The following is a 20,154-nucleotide window of genomic DNA, read 5'->3' as shown; positions in this document are numbered from 1 at the left end:
TTTTTGTGACAAATATTCCACTGTATACATATCACACCTTTAGCCATTCATCTGTCCATGGACACTTAGGTTGCTTTCACGTCTTGGCTACTGTAAACAGTGCTGCTATGAACATTGGGTACATGTATCTTTTCAAATTAGATTTTCCAGTTTTTCCGGCTATATGCCCAGTAGTGGGATTGCTGGCTCATATGGCAGCTCTATTTTTAGTTTTTTAAGAAACCTCCATACTGTTCTCACAGTGGCTGCACCAATTTACATTCCCACCAACATTGTAGGAGGGTTCCCTTTTCTCCACACCTTCTCCAGCATTTACTATTTATAGACTTTTTGATGATGGTCATTCTGACCATCATTGTTTTGCATTTCCCTAATAATCAGCAATAGTGAGCAAAAGGATGGTTTTTGAAGTGCAAGGGTCTTAAACTGGAAGTTGCAGTACTTTCTGAAAGACACATTGGTAGTAATGGGCACTGGAGTGGGGGAGGTCGAGGGGTAACTCGTTTCCTTCTACTCAGTTCCTCATTATAACTGTCCTTTTGCAATTTTCTCAGTTATATTTTAAACAGTTCTGAAGCTACACTGATGAATCTAGGTTTTTTTTACATTAAAATTTGTCCTTGTGGAACAAAGTCACAGCTGGCGATTGTGGCAAGATGATATGCCCATGGAGGGATAATGTGCTGCAGCCTTTTTCTTTGCAGTGTTTTAGCTCTCAAGTGTGAAATAATTACAACAAACATCATCTGAGGCCAAAAAAAAAAAAAAAAGTGATGAATGCAGAAATTATCAAACATGTGGCATTTCCTTCCAAACGAGTGCCTATTACCAGTGCCCATTACTACTAATATGTCGTTAGAAAAGTACTGCAACTTCCACTTTAAGACCCTTGCACTTCAAAAACCATCCTTTTGTTCAACATTGCTAATTATTAGAGAAATGCAAATTTCCTTCCTTCCTTTAAGAGCACACTCATCTATGGCAGATGGCTTGGTGAGCAAATCGTTCTGCCTGCTATAGGCATAAGGACAGCATGCTCTTATTAAAGCTGCTTTGTAACCCATAATCCAGTGAAGAAAAGAATGTTAGGACCTTCATCCTATCCAACCCCTTGTTAAAGAGCTGATAATGAACAGAAAAAGTGAAAATCACAAACTGCTTCACCTCCAACACACTGTCTCAATCAGCACGGAGTATGATTTCAGGGGAAATAACTTCAGCAATCCTTTGACTCTCTAAGTTAGGTGTATACTTGGGTGATACAGGCAATTGAGAAACTTTCAGAACAGAGCCAACTTCTGGGAGCCTGAAAGCTTGAGTTTAAATGATACAACACCGCCACCTAGAGGTCAAGCAATGAGGAACTGGACACTGCAGCCAAACGGGTAAAAAGCTTGACAAGCTTACCGCCCAGCCAGGAAAAGCATCATTGCCTTCACGTCAAAGCTGCAATGAGAGACATTTAAATGAGTCTGGGTTTTCCTCAACATATGGGATATTGGAGAAATCCTACAGAGTAGAAAATATGCTTCCCCCATCACAACCTACAAAGACAGGTGCTGAGCAAGTCACCAAAAAAGAGGGCAGAGAACAAACCCACCCATGGTGCTAGGGAGGCTCAGTGGTTAGAGGGCTTTTGTGGAAGTTAGGACATTTAAGCTGACCTTGGTAGGATGAACAGAATTTCTATATGCCAAGGGAAGCAGATTCCGAGCTGAAGGACCAGCATGAACTACTAATTTCAATTATGAAAATATACAAGATTTACTCATCACCAGTTCATTATAGGTTATATTAAGCCACTTGGAAAATGGAATAAAAAATCATATTTCCAATTCCACAGAAAACATTCCAGTAAAATGTCCTTCTGTGTACTTATTTAACATGCTGTCATGCCTGTCTGCAGCCCAATGAACTACAGCCCACCAGGCTCCTCTGTCATGGGATTCTCCAGGCAAAAATATCAGAGAGGGTGGGCATTTCCTCCTCGAGAGGATCTTCCCAACCTAGGGACTGAACCTGAGTCTCCTGGACTGGCAGGCAGGTTGTTTACCACTGAGCCACCTGTGAAGCCCATGCTCTTGAAAAGGCGTTTCTTAAAACAATCAAACTTAGGAACATAAACCAAGGTAATCAGACTTCTTTACTGCAGGTCTTCTCAAAGAATTTAGTATTTTACTGTACACAGTAAATCTCCGAGAACTACAGAATGTGGTTTCCAAACTTCACAGAATTTGTTTTCTGCACAATTTTCCATGAGCAAACCCTCCCTCCCTATGAAGGAAGTGAGGTAAAGTGATGGTTGAAGGATGCAGGTTCTAGAATCAAACTGCATGGACTCCACCGCTACACCTCCACAGGCCTGTTTCCCCACCTGCAAATAGAACTAGAGGCCCTAGCTCACCAGGTACTGTGAAGATTACGAGGTAATACACACAAACACCTGAAATAATTAGTAGTTGCTGCCCCTTCATGTCCCTCCCGCCACGCTCTTTACGGCTAGACCCTCGGCTCCATAGGACCAGTTTGAGCACTACTAATGGAAATGCACTCCAGCTTTGCCCAGCTGCTGCCTACAGTCCCTTGGAAGACTCTGTTCCTTCAAGGTCTCTGGGAAACAAAGGAGGAATGTTTCAAGTTACTTTGGTAGCTTAGATGAAAAATAACAATATTCATTAATTAACCTCTTCTGCATATAACTCTAAGAGCTGTCAGCATTTGCAAAACAAAACAGGACCGATACAGAACCTTAACAAAGCCCACGAATCACACACATTAAGCTTGTGACAATCATAATTTTATCTTTCAAGTCATTTGTTTCTGTGTGTACACACAGAATCCTAAATGTAGGAGGGAAATATATACAATTTCAAATACCTTGAACATTCGGTTATTGAGACATTATTACATAAGTGTGTCTGTGTACATATATGCACATGTATGTATGAATGTGTGTGAACAGGAGAGACAGTGTTATGTGAAACAGTTCCAACACCCTGCTGCAAAAGATGATCAAGGTATTCTTCCACCATGTCTGCCAGCTCTCTGAGGTAGCCTGGTGCATATAAACATCCATGGAGATACAAAACATTTCAGGCAAATCCTTTTCTGACTTTTGTTTCCTTTTTCCTGAGTCTGTTTCACCATTTTCCACTTTTTCTCCTTATCACTCCCTGAATTTATAACTTCCCACAGTAGTAGAAAAAAAAATTTTATGGGCACCCGTGTCCCTCTTGAGGCATTATCTCCATTGGGTCAACAGGAGCCTGAGGCTGGAGATGCAGGCAGGCAGCACAGGGCTGCCAGGTCTGGAGCACAGGCGCCCCTTCGGCTCTAACTAGCTCTGTGACTGAGCTGCTACCTGGCTTGCCCCGAACAGCAGAGTACACACCTGTTGCTCTGGCGTAGTTATTAACGACATCCCTTTCACTCTCAACAGTACCCTGGATTTAAAGTTACAATGGTCATGCCATCTATTACCCTAGACAGGGCTCTTTACTCCTCTGGATTTCAGTCTCCATAATTTGAAAATGGTATAGGATTAGATAGTACTTTAAGGGCTTTTTGTTTTAACTTGTTTTTGTGATTTCCATTTTTTTTAAATAGCCCAATCACAAAATTAAAGATCTTTCAACCTCTACCTCCCTCCCTCCTAATATACATATTTTCCCCAACCAGTTGAGATCCAACCTAACTGTATAAGCAGAAGAGACATTTAAGGGTCAATAATGAGTATCTCAGAAACTGGAAGAAATGAAAACTAAACTGCAATCAATACATATTTTGTAAAATGTGTTCTACTTAACTCATTCCTTTACACGCTTCCTGGCTTAGATATCGTACATCAATTATGTGAGGCCCTGGATAGTCCCCACCATGAACCACCACAAAAAGACTACAACCAAAAGACCCATTTCTACCTATGTTTAGATCTCCTAAACAGAAATGGGTGAGAGAGAGATGCCTGGACACAAGGCATGGAATTCCTGCACCAGGACAGAAGTTTAAGTCCTGAAACATACAGTATCTTAACCATATGAGGCAGCAAAAGAAGAAATGTATAATAAAATCAGAGTGGGAAGAGCCAATGTTTCGTTGCCCCAACCCTCCATATCTTATGCAAATAAAAAACTGATTCTGGAGTAAATACATTTATTGATACCCATTTTATATAGTTCAATGAAATAACCTATAAATATAAAAGCATTTTTCTTTTGGATATCACCATGGTCCATGTAAATACTCAACAGTCAGAATCACCTGCAGGAAGCACTCAAGTCACACAGTTGGGTTTACAGACCTGAATACACACACTTCATTGACAGTGGCACTTATGTACTCAAGTGGTCCAGTGGCTTCGGATATATGACAACTGGGCGTGTGGAGTAAAAGTAACGTATAAGTTTAAGTCAGTGGAAAGGGTATCAACTTTCAACAAACAACAACCAATTATAAATCAATATCCTGGGTGAAGAAAGTACCACAGTTGACACCGGGTGTCTGGACACTGGAGACGAAGCACGTTCACCGACACGTCGTGGTGCCGTACGCTCTTCAAGCCCCAGGGCAGTCCACCAGTGCCTCCGGGTCATTCAGGGTCAACAACACAGCACTTCTTAAAAGACTCTCACCAGCTGAGAAAAAAGGTATGTGGAGACTGCTATCAAGTTTAAAGAAAAATGAGCTAAATATTTCAATGACATGATGAGTTTTCCTCCTAAGAGGAGGAAGAGATTGTGGGGAAAACAACTTTTTTAATTCCCTTTTTTTTTTTTTTCAAAACAGTGATCAGAATCATTTATCAAATGCGAGGGAAGGAACCCAGGTATCTGGTATCCAAAACACAGGTGCAAAAATCTTCTGTCTCAAAAGTTTGTTCCTCAACACTTCTGAGGGAACGAACGCAGCAGCCACTGTTGGAGACTTGCTCTCGACTTTATGCAGCATAAAATTTTCTCATTTCTTCAGAAACAAATACAGGAATGTCCCTTCTTGCTGCAGTCAGACCACGTGTCTTCCGAGTTAGCAAGCAAATGCGTTTAGAAGGTCTGAGGTGTGCAAGGTCCAAAACTGAAATCTGAGAGGCAGTGTTAGAACTTAAGCGAGGCAGGATTTTTAGAGACTACTCAAATGAAAATCTAAGTGAAGCATATAAAAATTCAGTTCTTTCTATTATTTTCAACTGGTATTTGATGGAGACATCCCCTGGTAAGGACGGGTTAAGGGCTGTTATCTCCAGGTCCAAGATGTCCCAACTACTTAAAGTAGGGCCCCCAAGAGGAGAAAGACACACACTTCTGTGGTCTCTGGAATTCTTTTTTGCCTTTTTTTTTTTTTTAAAGAAATAGTAGCTTCAGTTGCACACCACTGGCTGAAGGTGTTTGCATCCAAATGAGAAACTCTACCCCTTGTCTCTAGTGGGACAGGCACCAGGTTCCCACAAGCGGCAACTCCTATGTCCTGTAGCACATGGCACCTGACCCTGGAGTGAAGAATAAGCTGGCACAGAGCCCCGATTGCTGGCGTCCAGGCTAGATGGCGTTTCGTGGCGTGCCGTTGTGTGTCAACGCTTTCAGGCTGGGGGCACTGGTCTGGTGACTACAGCTCCTGTGAGAAGTCACACCCACCTCAAAAACCTCATGAATGGCTTTTCGGAAACAATGGAAGTTATAGTCTATTAAACCTGCAGGAGAGAAAAAGGAAGATCAGGCACCCTGCAACTATCTGTTAGGAAACATTTGGTGACGGAAAGAAATAATTGGTATGTATTTTAAAACATATATCCAATTGAGAAATTCTCTACAATGGAAGCATGATAAAACATATGCCCAAGTTGTTAACACTGATTACCTCTGGGCCTGGGAATGAAGAGAGTAAATAAAAAAGCAATTAGGAAGACAAATTTGCTAAGAAAATTTACAATGAACTCTAAAGTGAAAGTAAAATACTTTCGATACATCAAGTTTTTCCTTTTACAAGTCTCTGGGGCAGGCAAAGAAAAGCTGAAGGAAACAGTTGGAACAAGAGTTGTGCAAACTGCTTAGTAGAGCCATGGGGATGGGAGGGATCAGGAAGGCCCCTAGGGCAGAGCCTCAGGAAGCCAGCTCCCCCACCTCAGAGGGGAAGGAGGGCAACTCTGTCCTTTTCTGCTTATGAACTGGCTTCCAAATCAGATTTTAGTCAAAGGGTTCCTTGCAGGTGCGTATGGACATATGACCAATTCCGGCCACCAAGAAAAGTGCAAGTGTGTAAGACCTGCATGGAGTCTCCTTAAAAGGAAGACCTCCCTGTTCCTCCCCCAATCCTCCTTAGTGCCCAGAATTTGAGGGAGATTGCTGGAGATCCAGAAGTCCTTCCACATCACGAGAAGAACCTGAAACTAGTAGCCAGTACTGAGAACAGCAGAGCTGAAAGAGAAGCACTGGTCCTCGAGGACACCGGGACAGAAAGACAACAAACCAAGAAACAAACCGAAGCGACTACAGATGCGGAAGCAGCCCAAAGGTGGAAGGGTCAAGTGCAAGGCAAAAGCAGCCAAGAAAACTGCAGGGCACAGACAAGACTCTGAGGATACGGGCAAGATTTAAATAGGCAGGAAAGAGGAGCAAAATCACAAGAAAATAGCAGGGCGTTTGCACTGAGAACACAGCACACAGGTGAAGACAGGAAAGAAGCTGGTCTGACTGGAGATGGGAGCAGACAATTCTTGGGAGAAGTACTGGGAATGGCGGCTGAAGAAGCAGGTTCGAGTCAAAATAAGGAGTTCCTTCAGATTCAGAGAAAAATAAAGGTTTTGATAACTTCAACTACATTAAAACTGAGTTCTCCACAAATGGTAAAATTAAACTGACAATCAAGGAAGCCTGAACAATGTGTGGATATGTGATGATGATATGAAATCATTGTTAATTTTTTTTTCTTTTAACATCTATTAATGGTAATACCATTACGCTTTAAAAACAGCACTACTGCTTAGAGATACCTGCTGGAATCTCTATAAGACAAAATGATTTGATGTCAGAGATTTGCTTCAAAATCACCCAATAGGAGAAAAGGTACAGAGATGAAATAAAAATGGCTATGATTTTGATAGTTGTTCAATCTGGGTGATAGATACGAAGGGCTTCCTTACATTATTTTCTCTCCTCTTTTATGTGTGACACTTTCCACAACAAAGGATTAAAAAAAAAAATGAAGATATACAGGAAACAAGACTGACCATGTGTTCATGACTGTGAAAGCAGGGACAGGTACATGGAATCGCTGAGCTGCTCAACTTTTGTGTTTACTTGAAAATTTCCAGGAACCAAAAGTTTTTAAAAATTTTTAAAGATTAGAATGGAAAAAGATAAGAAACTCCTAAGAGGCACAAAAAAGATAAAAGCATAGGAACAAATAAATTACTAGAGAAGCCTAAACAGACATGAAAGAGCACCTGCAATGAAAAAGATGCTTGCTCCAACCAGTAATTAGAGAAATAAAAACGAGACCCTAATGAGACATCATTTCGCACCTACCAGACTGACAACAACTGAACAATCTGACATCATCAAACATTAGCAAGGACATGAAGTGACAGAAACTCCCACAAAGCTCTGTCTGGGGTGAAAACGATAAAGCCACTTTGGAGAGCAATTCAATAATCCCTAATAAAACTGACATGAACTTGAGCAGGGGACATGACCTTGGGAAAATTTTGGGAGATGGTGAGGGATACACAGGCCTGGGGGGCTGCAGTCCATGGAGTCACAAAGAGTCGGACTGGGCAACTGACTGAACAACAACAATAAAACTGAACACATATGCCCTCCATAAATTCCACTCCTAAATACTTCCTATTCTAGAGAAATTCTCCCTATGTGCAAAGGCAAACTTGTTCATTAATTTCTTGCAAAACTATTTGTAATCTTAAAAATCATCTAAACATACAGTAAAAAGAATATAAACTGTGATATACACACTCCACAGTGACAAAGAATGAACTGAAGCAACATGCTATTAATATGGATAAACCTCAAAACCAATCTTGAATGAAGAGAAACAAGCAAGCTGCAGAAGATGACTTACATTTTGACATGGTTTACACAAAGATATATAACACCCTATATAGTTTAAGGAAAGATAAGAAGTAAAGACTAATTCAGACACAGGAAAAAGAAAACACTACATTCAACAGAGCACAAGAGAGGGTTTCAACTGAGAAATACACAAAAGACAAATATGTATTGGTCATGTTTCAGATCTTAAGCTCAAAGGGGAATATATACATTTTTGTTTTATCAAAAAAACTTTGTATATCTAAAATATTTCATTAATATAAGCATCAGTGAAATATTAACTCATTCAATATTAATTAATATCACAAACCCAGACAGAAGAGAAGGAACTTGTTGCATGAGTAACAGAGCTACTATAGACCCTTGAGTAGTTAAATAACACGATGAAAGGAATATTCTGAAAACTAGTCTGCCTTGAGAATAAAGGACGATACAGACTGAGCCCTCAATATATATGTTGAATGCAGCACCTTAGGCCTGGATGGGTGAGGACTTGGACTGGAGATACCAACAGTGGAAATGGATAGGACACCCTAGAAAGTTCCACAAGAAAATGTTAAAGAGTTGGTGAAGATTCAATGAAAACCACAGAAAAGAATGGGAAAAGGAGAACAAAGAATACCCTCTGTGAGATGCTGTGCAAGGGCCTCGGAAGCAATTACACCACACGATTACCAGACTGCACACAGCTAAGTGTGGACACCAGGAAAATGGCATAACTAGTAACAGAAGTAGAGTAGCCATGAGTCACGAAACAATGGGGAAAATATTCATCGGTTTTTGACATCATGGAAAGATAAATATTTAAGTAAAGATGCCTTACTAACAGCTTCAAATATGGGATGGAAACAGGCCCAAGTCAGAGCTGGAGAGGTGAATTTTTCCGTCAACTACACAGAGATTAACTGAAGTCATAGATGTGATGTGCTGACCAGAAGAATAAGTGAAGAAGTGAGCCAGAAGCCGCGGCTCTGAAGGGCTCTCAGAACTGAGAAAAAGAAAAATTAGAAGAAACAGGTGGTCAGAGAAACAGACACACAAAAGAACCCAAAGAGCTCTGCTTTGGGAAAGCAGAGAGAAGAGGGCGTGAAGGAGGACGGGATGACACGGTCACATGCTTGGGAAGGCTGAAGAGGAAAGGCCACCAAATGTGGCAAGAAGGTGACCCGGTGACGTCTCAAACCACCTCAGGAGACTGGTGCAGGTGGAAGCCAAATGCAGGCAGACAGGTAACAGAAGGATGTGAAATCAGAGGCTGGAATAAAAAATGTGATTTAAAAACAAAAGACCAAAAGAAGGCAGGAGAAAGCATGGACTGTACATGGAGGGAAAGGCACAGAAGTAGTTGAAAACGTCATGCAAGTGAAAGTGTTAGTCCCTCAGTCATGTCCAATTCTTTGTGACCCCACAGACTGTAGTCTGCAAGGCTCCTCTGTCCATGGAATTCTCCAGGCAAGAATACTAGAGTGGGTTGCCACGCCCTTCTCCAGGGGATCAAACCAACTGGTAAATCCTCTAACACTGCAACAATGTTTTCTCTTGTTTTCCAGAACCTAAGAAATTATGACAAAGACCTTTATATAAAGACAGTTTTTAAAATGTCATTACCTTTTCTTTCAAAACTTTCTTCCCTAAGGATGCAAACCAGTGCCAAAAATTTAGTCACCTCCTTTAAATACAGGACAGTTGTATTATTCAGCTTGATGATGGCCATGGACTCTTTGTCATAAGCACTTCCACTTCCATCTTCCTTTAGCCTGTTTTAAAACAAAGTATTGTTCATTATAGGTTTCCCAACTCGGCATTCTGTCACATTTGCACAACAAGTCTTTCTACCCAGTTTCCTAAATGTCTTTTGAGAAAAAAGGCTGGCTCGACCACAGTGGAACAGAAGCTGTGTTTAGCTGTGGGTGCCCAGCCCCTGCTGCATAATCATTCCATGTGCTCACACCACCTTGTTGACCTAGGAAGCATGGAAGACAGCAGACTTCTAATTTTTACTTCACACTAATCAGTGCTGACACCCTCCGCAAATAAAGAAGGACCTGAAATATGAAAACTGTGAGTAGGGAAAAAGGAGTAAGTACAAAAACTAAAGTAAATACGGTCTATCAAAGATACTGTGGAATCCTGATGCCTGCAAAGTGAGCCTTACAGGGTCTGAAAGCTATTTCATTTATCAGATTAGATTGTCAGAATTACATGGAGTCCCCCTTCAAAAAACACAAATCAAGAGCCAAGTAAGCAACAAACTGAACTTCAATAAAGCATACCAAGTTTCACACACGGGTTAATAATAATGAAGTAATGGCTGTTTCTTTTCTTTTTTATAATATACTTTATCATGTGTAATGTAGTTTACAATGTGTCTTATACTGAAAATAAAATTTACAACTAAATTTGATTCTTTAATTATAAAAAATACACTCTATTCATCTCTTTTTAAAACTAGGAACAGGAACATGAAACTTTTCTGCATGACCTACAGACAAAATTACTTCTTCTCTGGGGAAAGAATAAAAACAAAGGCAAGCATGTAGTCACAAAACTGACAGGAATAGAAAACAAGAATAGACAGGTAAAGAAGAGCTAAGACAAATGCATTCCCTACCCCGAGGCAGCTAGAGAAAGACACTGACAAGTGAGGCAGAAAGACCAAGGTGCCAGGTAGGGACAGAGAGATGAAAGAGGGATTTAGACTAGGTGGAACACAGAGGAACAACAGATCAAGGACAGAGGCATCAAAAAGCAAAGGTAATGTCAGAGCATCAAAAAGCAAAGGTAATGTCAGAGCATCAGGACAGTGCTTGGGAGGGCTGACATTAATATACAAGATGAACCATCACTATTAGAGGCGCAGAGGTCACTGGCTTTTGAAATAATTATTAGTAAATCCACCAAGGTTTTCACTTGTCTTCTGGACTATTCTACAAAACCATTTCTTTACAAATTTCTGTATAAAGTGTGGTGAATTTAAATAAAAGAAGAGTTTATATTTTAGAGACTTCTTAGAAACTGAGACGTGTAGGTCAAACATTCCTTGTTTCTGTGCTCTCTGAAAGATTAAGGACTCCTCAGTTCCACAGAGCCTAAATCAAATTAGGAACCAGTACATACTCTTGTTATTCAGTGTTTTCAATAAATTAGTCTAGTTTATTGATCTAACAGTAGTGAGAAGTCGCAGTAGTGAGAAGACACAGTATAAACCGCCCAAATTAAAGCAGGTGAAACTTTCACTGATAATTAAGTCTGGCACTAGTCACACCTTTTCAACTGCTCTTGTCCATCCACTCGGAAAGAGTAAGACCCAGCAGTCCACTCACAGAGAAATTATGCTCCAAACTGAAGCACTATGGTCAGTTCTACTTCATACAGTACTTGCTAGATGCCTCAGAAATTAATCCCCCTAACAAGTCAAACTGGTGGTTTTCCACTTGTCTGAGATCTTACAAAAATATATACAAACACAACTTACCCATATATACAAGACACATCAATTACAACATCAATCATGTCACAGCAAAGTTCATATGACTGCATATCCACAGGAGAACTGTCTGTTGCAATGTAGATTTTGCTGACAACATCGAAGAGAAAAGCTTTTTCAATACCTGAATTCTTGAAAAAAACAAAGTCAAGTGTTCATTTTTTAAAGAATCACAATTTGTAAACTTATCAAAGATCCTGAATCATTAACATCCAAGAACATTTTTAACAATACAACCCAATACCAAGAGTAAACAGTACTTTGTTTAGGAGACACTTTTCTTATCCAAAGAAGAAAAGTCAAAATGTTTCTCTGCTCTTGATTTACTGACATAATAGCACACTCAAATTTGTTCTTCTTTCGTCCTCTTTACTTAAATGAATTATTTTCTAAGATACCACCATAAAACAAACAAAATCCTCCTAAAATCAAGCCATGCTACATTTCTGATGATCCTTTTCTTGACAGTAATCAATCTCTGATTCAAATGATCCTGCTACCAGAAAGGTTTGATGTGGCACTCAGCAAACAATGTTTCACATCAACATCCAGCATAGTGCAAAAGCCTAAAGAACTGGGGATCACTACACACTGAGTCCTTCAAAGCAGTGTTTGGAAAACACAGTCGCTGAATGCTAAACTGATGGGAAGAATATCCTTTTTAATTAAGCTGAATCCTCAAAATAAGAAATGTGAAATATGACACTGAGATTACAGTTAACAAGGATCAATTTTTCAATGTGACCTTCAATAAAGCAGAGATTAAACTAAGTCTAATTCCCAACACCCAGTATATCCCACTTTCTACTCTTCCTTCAGGAAAAGAGATCACAAAGATATTTTTAATTAAGAAAAGCATAAGAAAATTTTTCATCAGAGCCTTTTAAGACAAAAAAAGTATTAAGGAAAATTTCAGAAAATAACTCAAACCATGTTTTAAATGTTTCTATTATTTATTAAATTAAAAGACGCTTACTCCTTGGAAGGAAAGTTATAACCAACCTAGATAGCATATTGAAAAGCAGAGACATTACTTTGCCAACAAAGGTTCATCTAGTCAAGGCTATGGTTTTTCCTGTGGTCATGTATGGATGTGAGAGTTGGACTGTGAAGAAGGCTGAGCACCGAAGAATTGATGCTTTTGAACTGTGGTGTTGGAGAAGACTCTCGAGAGTCCCTTGGACTGCAAGCAGATCCAACCAGTCCATTCTGAAGGAGATCAGCCCTGGGATTTCTTTGGAAGGAATGATGCTAAAGTTGAAACTCCAGTACTTTGGCCACCTCATGCGAAGAGTTGGCTCATTGGAAAAGACTCTGATGCTGGGAGGGATTGGGGGCAGGAGGAGAAGGGGATGACAGAGGATGAGATGGCTGGATGGCATCACTGATTCGATGCACGTGAGTCTGAGTGAACTCTGGGAGTTGGTGATGGACAGGGAGGCCTGGCGTGCTGCGATTCATGGGGTTCCAAAGAGTCGGACACGACTGAGCGACTGATCTGATCTGATTATTTATTTAATATTTAACTGTGTTGTCTTTAAATTTGACTCAGATTAATTCAAGGCATTTTTTGGAGAATTTGATAATACAAATATATTCAACAAAAACCAGAAACAACACTGAATTAAATAGCACACTTACTGATATAAAGATATTTAATAGGTTTTCCAAGGTCGGTAGCTGTGGGATAAGTTTCTGCACCACCTTACTAAAGGCTTCAAATATTGAATGGTCATAGATACTAGTCAAATAAAAGCTGAAAGACACAACACAGTTTGATTAATTTGAAAAATATCTTAAAAGTCCAACAACAATTATCACAATACATAAAATTTTAAGTTTCTTCACATTTCATTTCAGTAAGTTCAAATAAAGCCTACTTTGTGCACCATCTCCCTCACTCAAGATGACAAAAGCAATTTCCCCACCTGGCTTATAGCTCTCCATCCCTTTAATACATTTACACAGAGGGCAACTGAGGTAGTACTAGGAAAACATTTTCAGATGCGGAAACCTGAACATTCACCTAAGTCCGTGCAATCTGATCCAAAAAGCTTGGTTTCTTAAGCCCACAACTGACAAAAAAACCAAGAGAAAGCTCAGAGTAGATAGGTGACATTTATTGACATTTATTAAATAAGAATACAATACAGGTTTCTAATAAAATGTTACCTCCTCAGAAAGTTCCTTTCTGATCCCACCTAAAATGGTAGTCCTGTGCCCTTTGCTTTCAACCTCTTCCCCCTTTGTTTTTCTGCATAGCACTGATGAGTACTTAAAATTACACTATACGTTTATTTATGTGCCTTTGAGCTGTCTCATTCATCAGAACGTAAGCTCCATGAGAATAAAGGCTGTCAGCCTTGCTCACAGCTGCGTGCCCACTGCCCTGTAGAGTATCCGTGAATATTTGTTGAGTAAACAAATGAATAAAACTGGCACTTAGAATTTATGTAAATAACATGCTAAGGAAGATGAGAGCAGGAGCTCGAGAGAGAAGGGACAGCTATCTGGAGGCCTAAAAGGATACACAAAGAAGTAAATTTGTAGATTTAACAAAACACATACTTGAGAGAGAGGCTTTTAACAATTTAAACAGTGTGGTCAACTGTACCTGCTTTTTCACTCATGAAGTATACTCTTAGTTACACAGCTCTATCCATTATGTAATTACAAACACAGATAACAAAGTCAGAGACACAGAACTGTTTATATCACACTTTTTATCAAAATTCAAAGATACTTTCAAAGACTACACCTAAGAACCTAACTTAGATGGGGCTCTAATCTAGATGTTAGAACAATGGAAGAGGTAAGACCAAGATTATCCCCCCACAGGCACGAAGGTAAAGGAATATTTTAGGTTAGCAATGTAAGAAGGTCCTGCAGGAACTGTGAGGTTTGGAGATGGATGGCGACAGGAAGAACCTCCCAAGGCACAGGGCATTCTAGGAAGCTGAGTTTCTGGAAACTGGAAATTAAAAGAACCTCATCCATAGGTCTGTTAGTAAAGTTTAATGCTGTTAACAAGGCCCAGGGCCCCACAGAGAACTGGAGAAAGGGACAGTGTGTACCACTGAGGTGGGTGCTCTGGAAAGGGACAGACATGGTGCTAAGAGGATCAGAAGTGTTCTTACGGGTCCTGGAGAACACAGGACAATCATGGCTTAAAACCCATCATTCATTGCAGAAAAATAAGACTGAGGAATTTTATTGGAAGATACTTTCACTTTCTCCTACAAATACTGCTGAATTTTTTTAAAAGCATGAATTACTTGTACATATTTTAATCCAGGCTAAAGGTGAATGGGACTTGTCTATGTGGTTTCTTAGGAGAGTAACAGAAAGATCTTATAGCCGGAGGCCCTAGGGAATATTAGGGTAAGGATGGGGGTTGGCTTGAGCCTAGAGGGAAGTCATTATAACAGACCAAGGATAAGGAAATAGCTACGGTTGTCTCTCTGCTGCTTCCCCTTTAAGTTGTTTGTACCATCAAAAGAACATTTTCTTGGGTACTTTTTATTACTCATTTCTACCTAAACCATAAAAAAGGATGCAGAAAATAATTCTCACATATTTTTAAAATACAAGCATACAAACCACTGAGTTTATCTAGTAGGTGTTCTTTAATATTAATTTTGCAATGAGAATTATGAATCAGCAGTTCTTTAACTTGATAGCAACCCTAAGCAGATTTAATGGATACAATCACTTCACCCAATTTTTAGAGGTTTATAAAAGCATAAAGTGTTTTAAAAAACATAAACAAGAAACATTAGAATCCAAACTTAAAATGTGCCCTCTTTAAAAGGCTCTTCCTACTGAGAGAGATACTGTGAAAGATCAAGCTACAGAGTTCTACAACAAATGTGAGATTCCTCAAACTGAGGCAAGGAGAGGGGAAAAAAAAAAAAAAAAACCAAGAGGGGGGAATCCCAAAGCAGATTTAATGCCATGAGGAAACAGCCTGACTCCAGTCTCTTGAGATGAATTTGTAAACACACCTACAGAAACAGACCTCGCCTGACTTCAACCTCTGGGAAAATGCAAAAAAGCAGGGGAAGTAACTTCTCAGTAACATCAGGCTCCCAAAACTGTTTGAATTCAACAGAAATCAAAAACATTACACATTTGGGAAGGGTATACCAGTAACAGAGAGCTACGTGTTTGTAATGACAGAGATGGGAATACATTTACACACTTTTCAGGGCTCCCATATCAAACACACAGGTTGTTACCTAAGGTGGAGTTTTTCTAGCCCAGCATCTGCAAGGTCATCATTGGCCCTTTGATGAATGTCCCTCTGTGTTTCTATTTTGTGATCATCAGACAGACCATCAACTTTGTGAATAAAAACCTCAAAATTCATGTCTGGGTTAACTTTGTAGGCTTTAGAAACAGTAATGTGAAGTCTTGTTAAAGCCTCCATGTAGTCATCCTGTAAGTCAGAACAAAATATTTTTTAAAAAGAAATCTTATGTTAGGAAAGCCTCAAACCACCTCTTTCCCCAACCACAGAATATATATTACCCTAATCATTCATAAGTATTCAAACAACTACATTAACTTATAGCACTAAATAGATCTTCAATCTCTCTTGTTAAGAATTCAACTACCAAGTTAATGCTTGTAATTTTTAATACTGATAAGAAAAGGAAATGGAAAATGGACACTTATTCCCAATAAAAAACTTTTTAAGTAATCCCAGCTCTGCCATTTATTAGATGTGTGACTTTAAGCAGGTTGCTTAAATTCTGTGATCTCAGTTTACTCAGCCATAGAATTGTAATTACAATACCTACCTTACAGCACTGTGACGAAGAAATCAAATTAGGTCATATGTATGAACGCACTCATAACAGAGTCTGTACCTCAGAACTCATTCCTAGCTAATGCTTAAGCTTAGAAAAAAAATTAAGATTCTTAAGGATAAAGACATGTCCCATTTATCTGAGTGTCTGCCACATGCTAAGCCCTCAATAAGTGCTAGCTGAGCTAAATTGAATTTGGACAACTAAAGAAACTATTCATTTAATATTTACTGACTCAGTTCTCACATTCCTCATTACAGGCACACTGATAAAGACTTTTTCAGTGGGTGACATTACAACAGTTAATAAAAATACAGTAGTATCTACTATTAACAAAAATGGAACACTGCTCATTAACTAGAACTCAGAGATATAAACCCTATCTCCTAGTCATGTCATATTCTGTCCTTGCACAAAGGCATGCCTGCTCCTAAAGCACCTCTGCAGGCACATCTCTCAGTTAGGAAATCTAGTGGCAAAGAAACAAGCTGCAAGAAGCACATGACAAGATAAACAACTTTTCTTTGTTCCTACATGTTTCGCCTTCAGAGAAGAAAAGTAAACATCATCATTTCCAACTACCTGTGCATCAATGACATATATCAATGCTCCTGTTCCCCTGAAGATCATCTCGTAGTCAAAAGTTGGGTCAAAAAAGTCCATTTGCCCAGGAAAATCCCATATTTGGAAATTCACAAAGGAGCTATTAGAAATGTCATCTTTGTAAATCTTGTTGGTACTTTCCAAAAAGAGAGTCTCATTGGGTGACATTTTATGAAACACCACCTGTTAAAATAAAAAAAGACAATTTAATGACTATTCCACTTTTTATTTAAAATAAGTACAAAAACTCCACCTGGAATTAACATAAAGAATGTGACCCTACAGCAAAAATTTTAAAAGAGATGAAAAGTGAATGGTGTATCCATTGGTACTCACTCTCCTCTAACTTGTAACACAACAGAAAACACCAAATTACTAAAACCAAATCACCCAGAAAAGCTAAAACTTTTCTATTTTCTCTGTCTGTATACAATACTAGCAGTAGCAATGTCTCTCCTCAGTTTTTTTTCCTCCCCATTGTATAAATTCAGCCAAAATCTGCTCTAAGATTATGAAAATTTATAGCTAAAGTTTAAAAAGTTTTGTTCATTGAAAATTTATCAGAATGCCCACATCAGGTTCTAACGAATAATCAGAAAAGAAACTGACTGGACCCTGTCCTTCATGGGTTTGCAGTCTTGTGGAAGAAATAAAACAAAAGCAAATTATACCAAATAGGAAAAGGCATATTGGTAGAGAAGGAATATTTGTGAGGAGGGGAAGAATGGGACTTGACAAGGAAAAGACAGTTCCCATGGAAAAAAAAAAGGTAAACGCAATTGTTAAGAATCACAATTATCACAATCCACACAATTCCAACACACAAGGAATTTCCCTCTCTCTACTCGCTGGATGAGAAAAATGGATAGTTATTCCTGAGGTTTAGACGGTGAGTAACACTATAACGAATCAAAACCAGTTTGCTAAAAACCTGCCATCAGTGTACTCCGATTTTGCTGTAACGGTGAAAAGATAATAAAACACAGTAATCCCGTAAATTTGGAAGGCTACTTTTTAAAATCATCATGTCTACAGAATATCACACAGAGATTTATTTTGGAGAGATCTCTGCCACAGAATGAAAAGAGCAAAAAGCCAGGTATCTGGCATTTTATCACCAGCTCACCTTGTGTTTAAGAGGAATGGCTGATGGAGGTCGTCAACCCTGCCTCTATTCTCCCTTACTAAAAAAGCGAATAGCCCTCCATCCTCTCCTGCCATTTCCCAAGTGAAAGCACACGTACAAAGGTCTGTAAATATTCTCCAGGTCTCAAGACTTTTGTAGCCACACACACACAGAAGGGAAATCACTACTAATTATACTCACCGGACTAAAAGTACTAAAACTGGTGGAAGAACAGCCCCCATTCCCACTAAGGAATGTCACAGTGAAGTCTCCTTCGTACTAGTAACAAGAGCAGGCATTACAAAGGCCAAGGAGTTAGTCACAACTCTTTCTGACGCTGCTCCCTGGGGCTCACCTGGGAAGCCCTGCAAACTCAGGTCACCTGAAGTTAAGAGGCACACACACAACCGCGGTCGGGGAGGCAGTGTGGGAAAGTTCTCCGAGTTAGAACCGGGGAGCAAGTCTCAGTTTCGTGAATGGCACGGGGGCTGGGTCCCAGGAAGTGAGGTCCCAGGAGGTGAGGCCACGGGCACCTGCCTCGCTCCGGCCACTCGGGGAGCGCGGGGATCCACTCGGCCTCGGCTGACCTGGGCGTGGACTCCGAGATCGGGGTCCCGGCGCGGACCGCGCCCGGGCTCTGCTTCCCAGAGGAGAAGAGAAAGCGCGCTGGGACAATCCAGCCGGCCACCTCGGCCGCCGCCCTCCTCAGGGCCTCCCCTCCCGGCTGGCCCCCGGCGCCCCCGGGGAGGGGAGGGAGGGGGAGGGGCAGAGGGCCCGAACGGCCCCACTCACCTTCTGGATGGAGGACTTGCCGCTGCGCCGGAGGCCCATGAGCAGAATCCTCGGCTTGGAGCTGTCAGCGCCCCCCGGGCCACAGCCTCCTCCGGCCCCCGCCCCAACCCCGCCGCCCGCGGCTGCCGCCTCCTCTTCCTCCTCCTCCACGCCGTAGCCGAAATCCTTCGGGAACGAATCCGCCGCGCCGTAACTGCCGGCGAGGGGCGTCTCCTCCGCCCCGTACTGCAGGGACATGGTGCCGGAGCCGCCGCCGCCCGCGCCCTGACAGGCCAGGCCAGGCCAAGCCAGGCCGCCGCCTCCCCAGTCCGCCGCCGCCGCCGCCGCCCCCGGCAGCCGCCGCCGCTGTGAGGCCCGCCCCCCGGCGCCCGGCTCTCATAGGCTCCCCGCCCGAGCCCAGCCCCTCATTGGTCGCCTGAGCTGCCACTCGGGAGCAGCAAGGTAGGTGGTGCCCGTCACGTGCCCGGAATCACCTGACTCGGAGCCGTGGAGGGGGGAGGAGGAGTCACGAGGAGGGTGGCCAGGCCGAGCCCTCTGCCCTCCGCCCCAGCCCGCACTTCGGTCCGACTCAGCCACGCGCCTTGCTGCTCACCGTTCTCCTGCCTTCCTCGGGACTCCAGAGGCCAACGCAATGAGTGGCGCTCTCTGGGCACTTGGGAGAATTGATTGTCCTCCTCCTACTATTGTGCTTGCCCAACCAATACTTACTGATGCCCGCGAAGTCCTGGGGCACAAGGGGCACAAAACTGGAACTACCTTGGATCCTGCCTGCCCTCAAGTTGCCCCAAGGTTAATGGAAATCGGACCTCTGAGTAAGTAGCTTCTGTATGAGATAGGAAGTGGGAAGGTCAGAGGTGCAGATAAAAATGCTCGGCAAGGGTGGGTGAAAGCATCTCTAAGGAGCTGGCGTCTGAACAGGTCTGGAAGGATGGCATTGGTTGGGATGTTCAAAGGTAGAGAGGAGAAGCTAGCCAGAGTGAGGGCAAAACCTCAAACAAGGCAGAGTCATCGGTGAGATAGTTTGTTCTAGCAGGTAGCTGGACCCTGATGGGAAAGCAAATGCCAGCAAGCTAGAATGTTTTACCCTCTTTCTTCAGCAAATCACTGACAATGAATACTGCTACTGTTTCACACTTACCAGGATCTGACTCCTCTTTCCTCCCCACCCAGTATCTATTTCTTTAGTAATTCCATCACCCCGTGGAACATTGCATCTTGTGCGATCTCCTTCAGATCAGAGACCAAAGGAATTAATAATGAAAGCTGACCAGAACAAAT

General features: G+C 41.4%; 1 protein-coding gene across 1 annotated transcript; it reads right to left on the bottom strand.

Moving 5' to 3' along the window:
* Window positions 1-2,781: 2,781 nt before the first annotated feature.
* On the bottom strand, window positions 2,782-19,220 carry RRAGC (Ras related GTP binding C). The gene is made up of 7 exons (XM_061412442.1): window positions 18,877-19,220; window positions 16,938-17,141; window positions 15,783-15,982; window positions 13,186-13,300; window positions 11,533-11,675; window positions 9,666-9,814; window positions 2,782-5,683 (listed from the first exon to the last, which is right to left on the bottom strand). The coding sequence occupies exons 1-7, from the start codon at window positions 19,111-19,113 to the stop codon at window positions 5,532-5,534; spliced, it is 1,200 nt and encodes a 399-aa protein (XP_061268426.1). The 5' UTR covers window positions 19,114-19,220; the 3' UTR covers window positions 2,782-5,531.
* Window positions 19,221-20,154: the final 934 nt, after the last annotated feature.

Source organism: Bos javanicus, chromosome 3 (assembly GCF_032452875.1).
Source record: "Bos javanicus breed banteng chromosome 3, ARS-OSU_banteng_1.0, whole genome shotgun sequence".
In the NCBI taxonomy this organism is placed as follows: domain Eukaryota; kingdom Metazoa; phylum Chordata; class Mammalia; order Artiodactyla; family Bovidae; genus Bos; species Bos javanicus.
The sequence above is the reverse complement of the archived record's forward strand: the minus strand, read 5'-3'. Positions and strand labels throughout refer to the sequence as shown.

What these genes read in the sequence shown, in the direction of transcription:
- RRAGC (XM_061412442.1), bottom strand. Translation starts at nt 19,113, where the DNA reads ATGTCCCTGCAGTACGGGGCGGAGGAGACGCCCCTCGCCGGCAGTTAC. An exon ending in TATTAAATATCTTTATATCA is followed by an intron (nt 11,676 to 13,185) that starts GTAAGTGTGCTA and finishes GTTTTTTTCAAG; the next exon opens with AATTCAGGTATTGAAAAAGC. An exon ending in GATGTGTCTTGTATATATGG is followed by an intron (nt 9,815 to 11,532) that starts GTAAGTTGTGTT and finishes GTTTTAAAACAG; the next exon opens with GCTAAAGGAAGATGGAAGTG.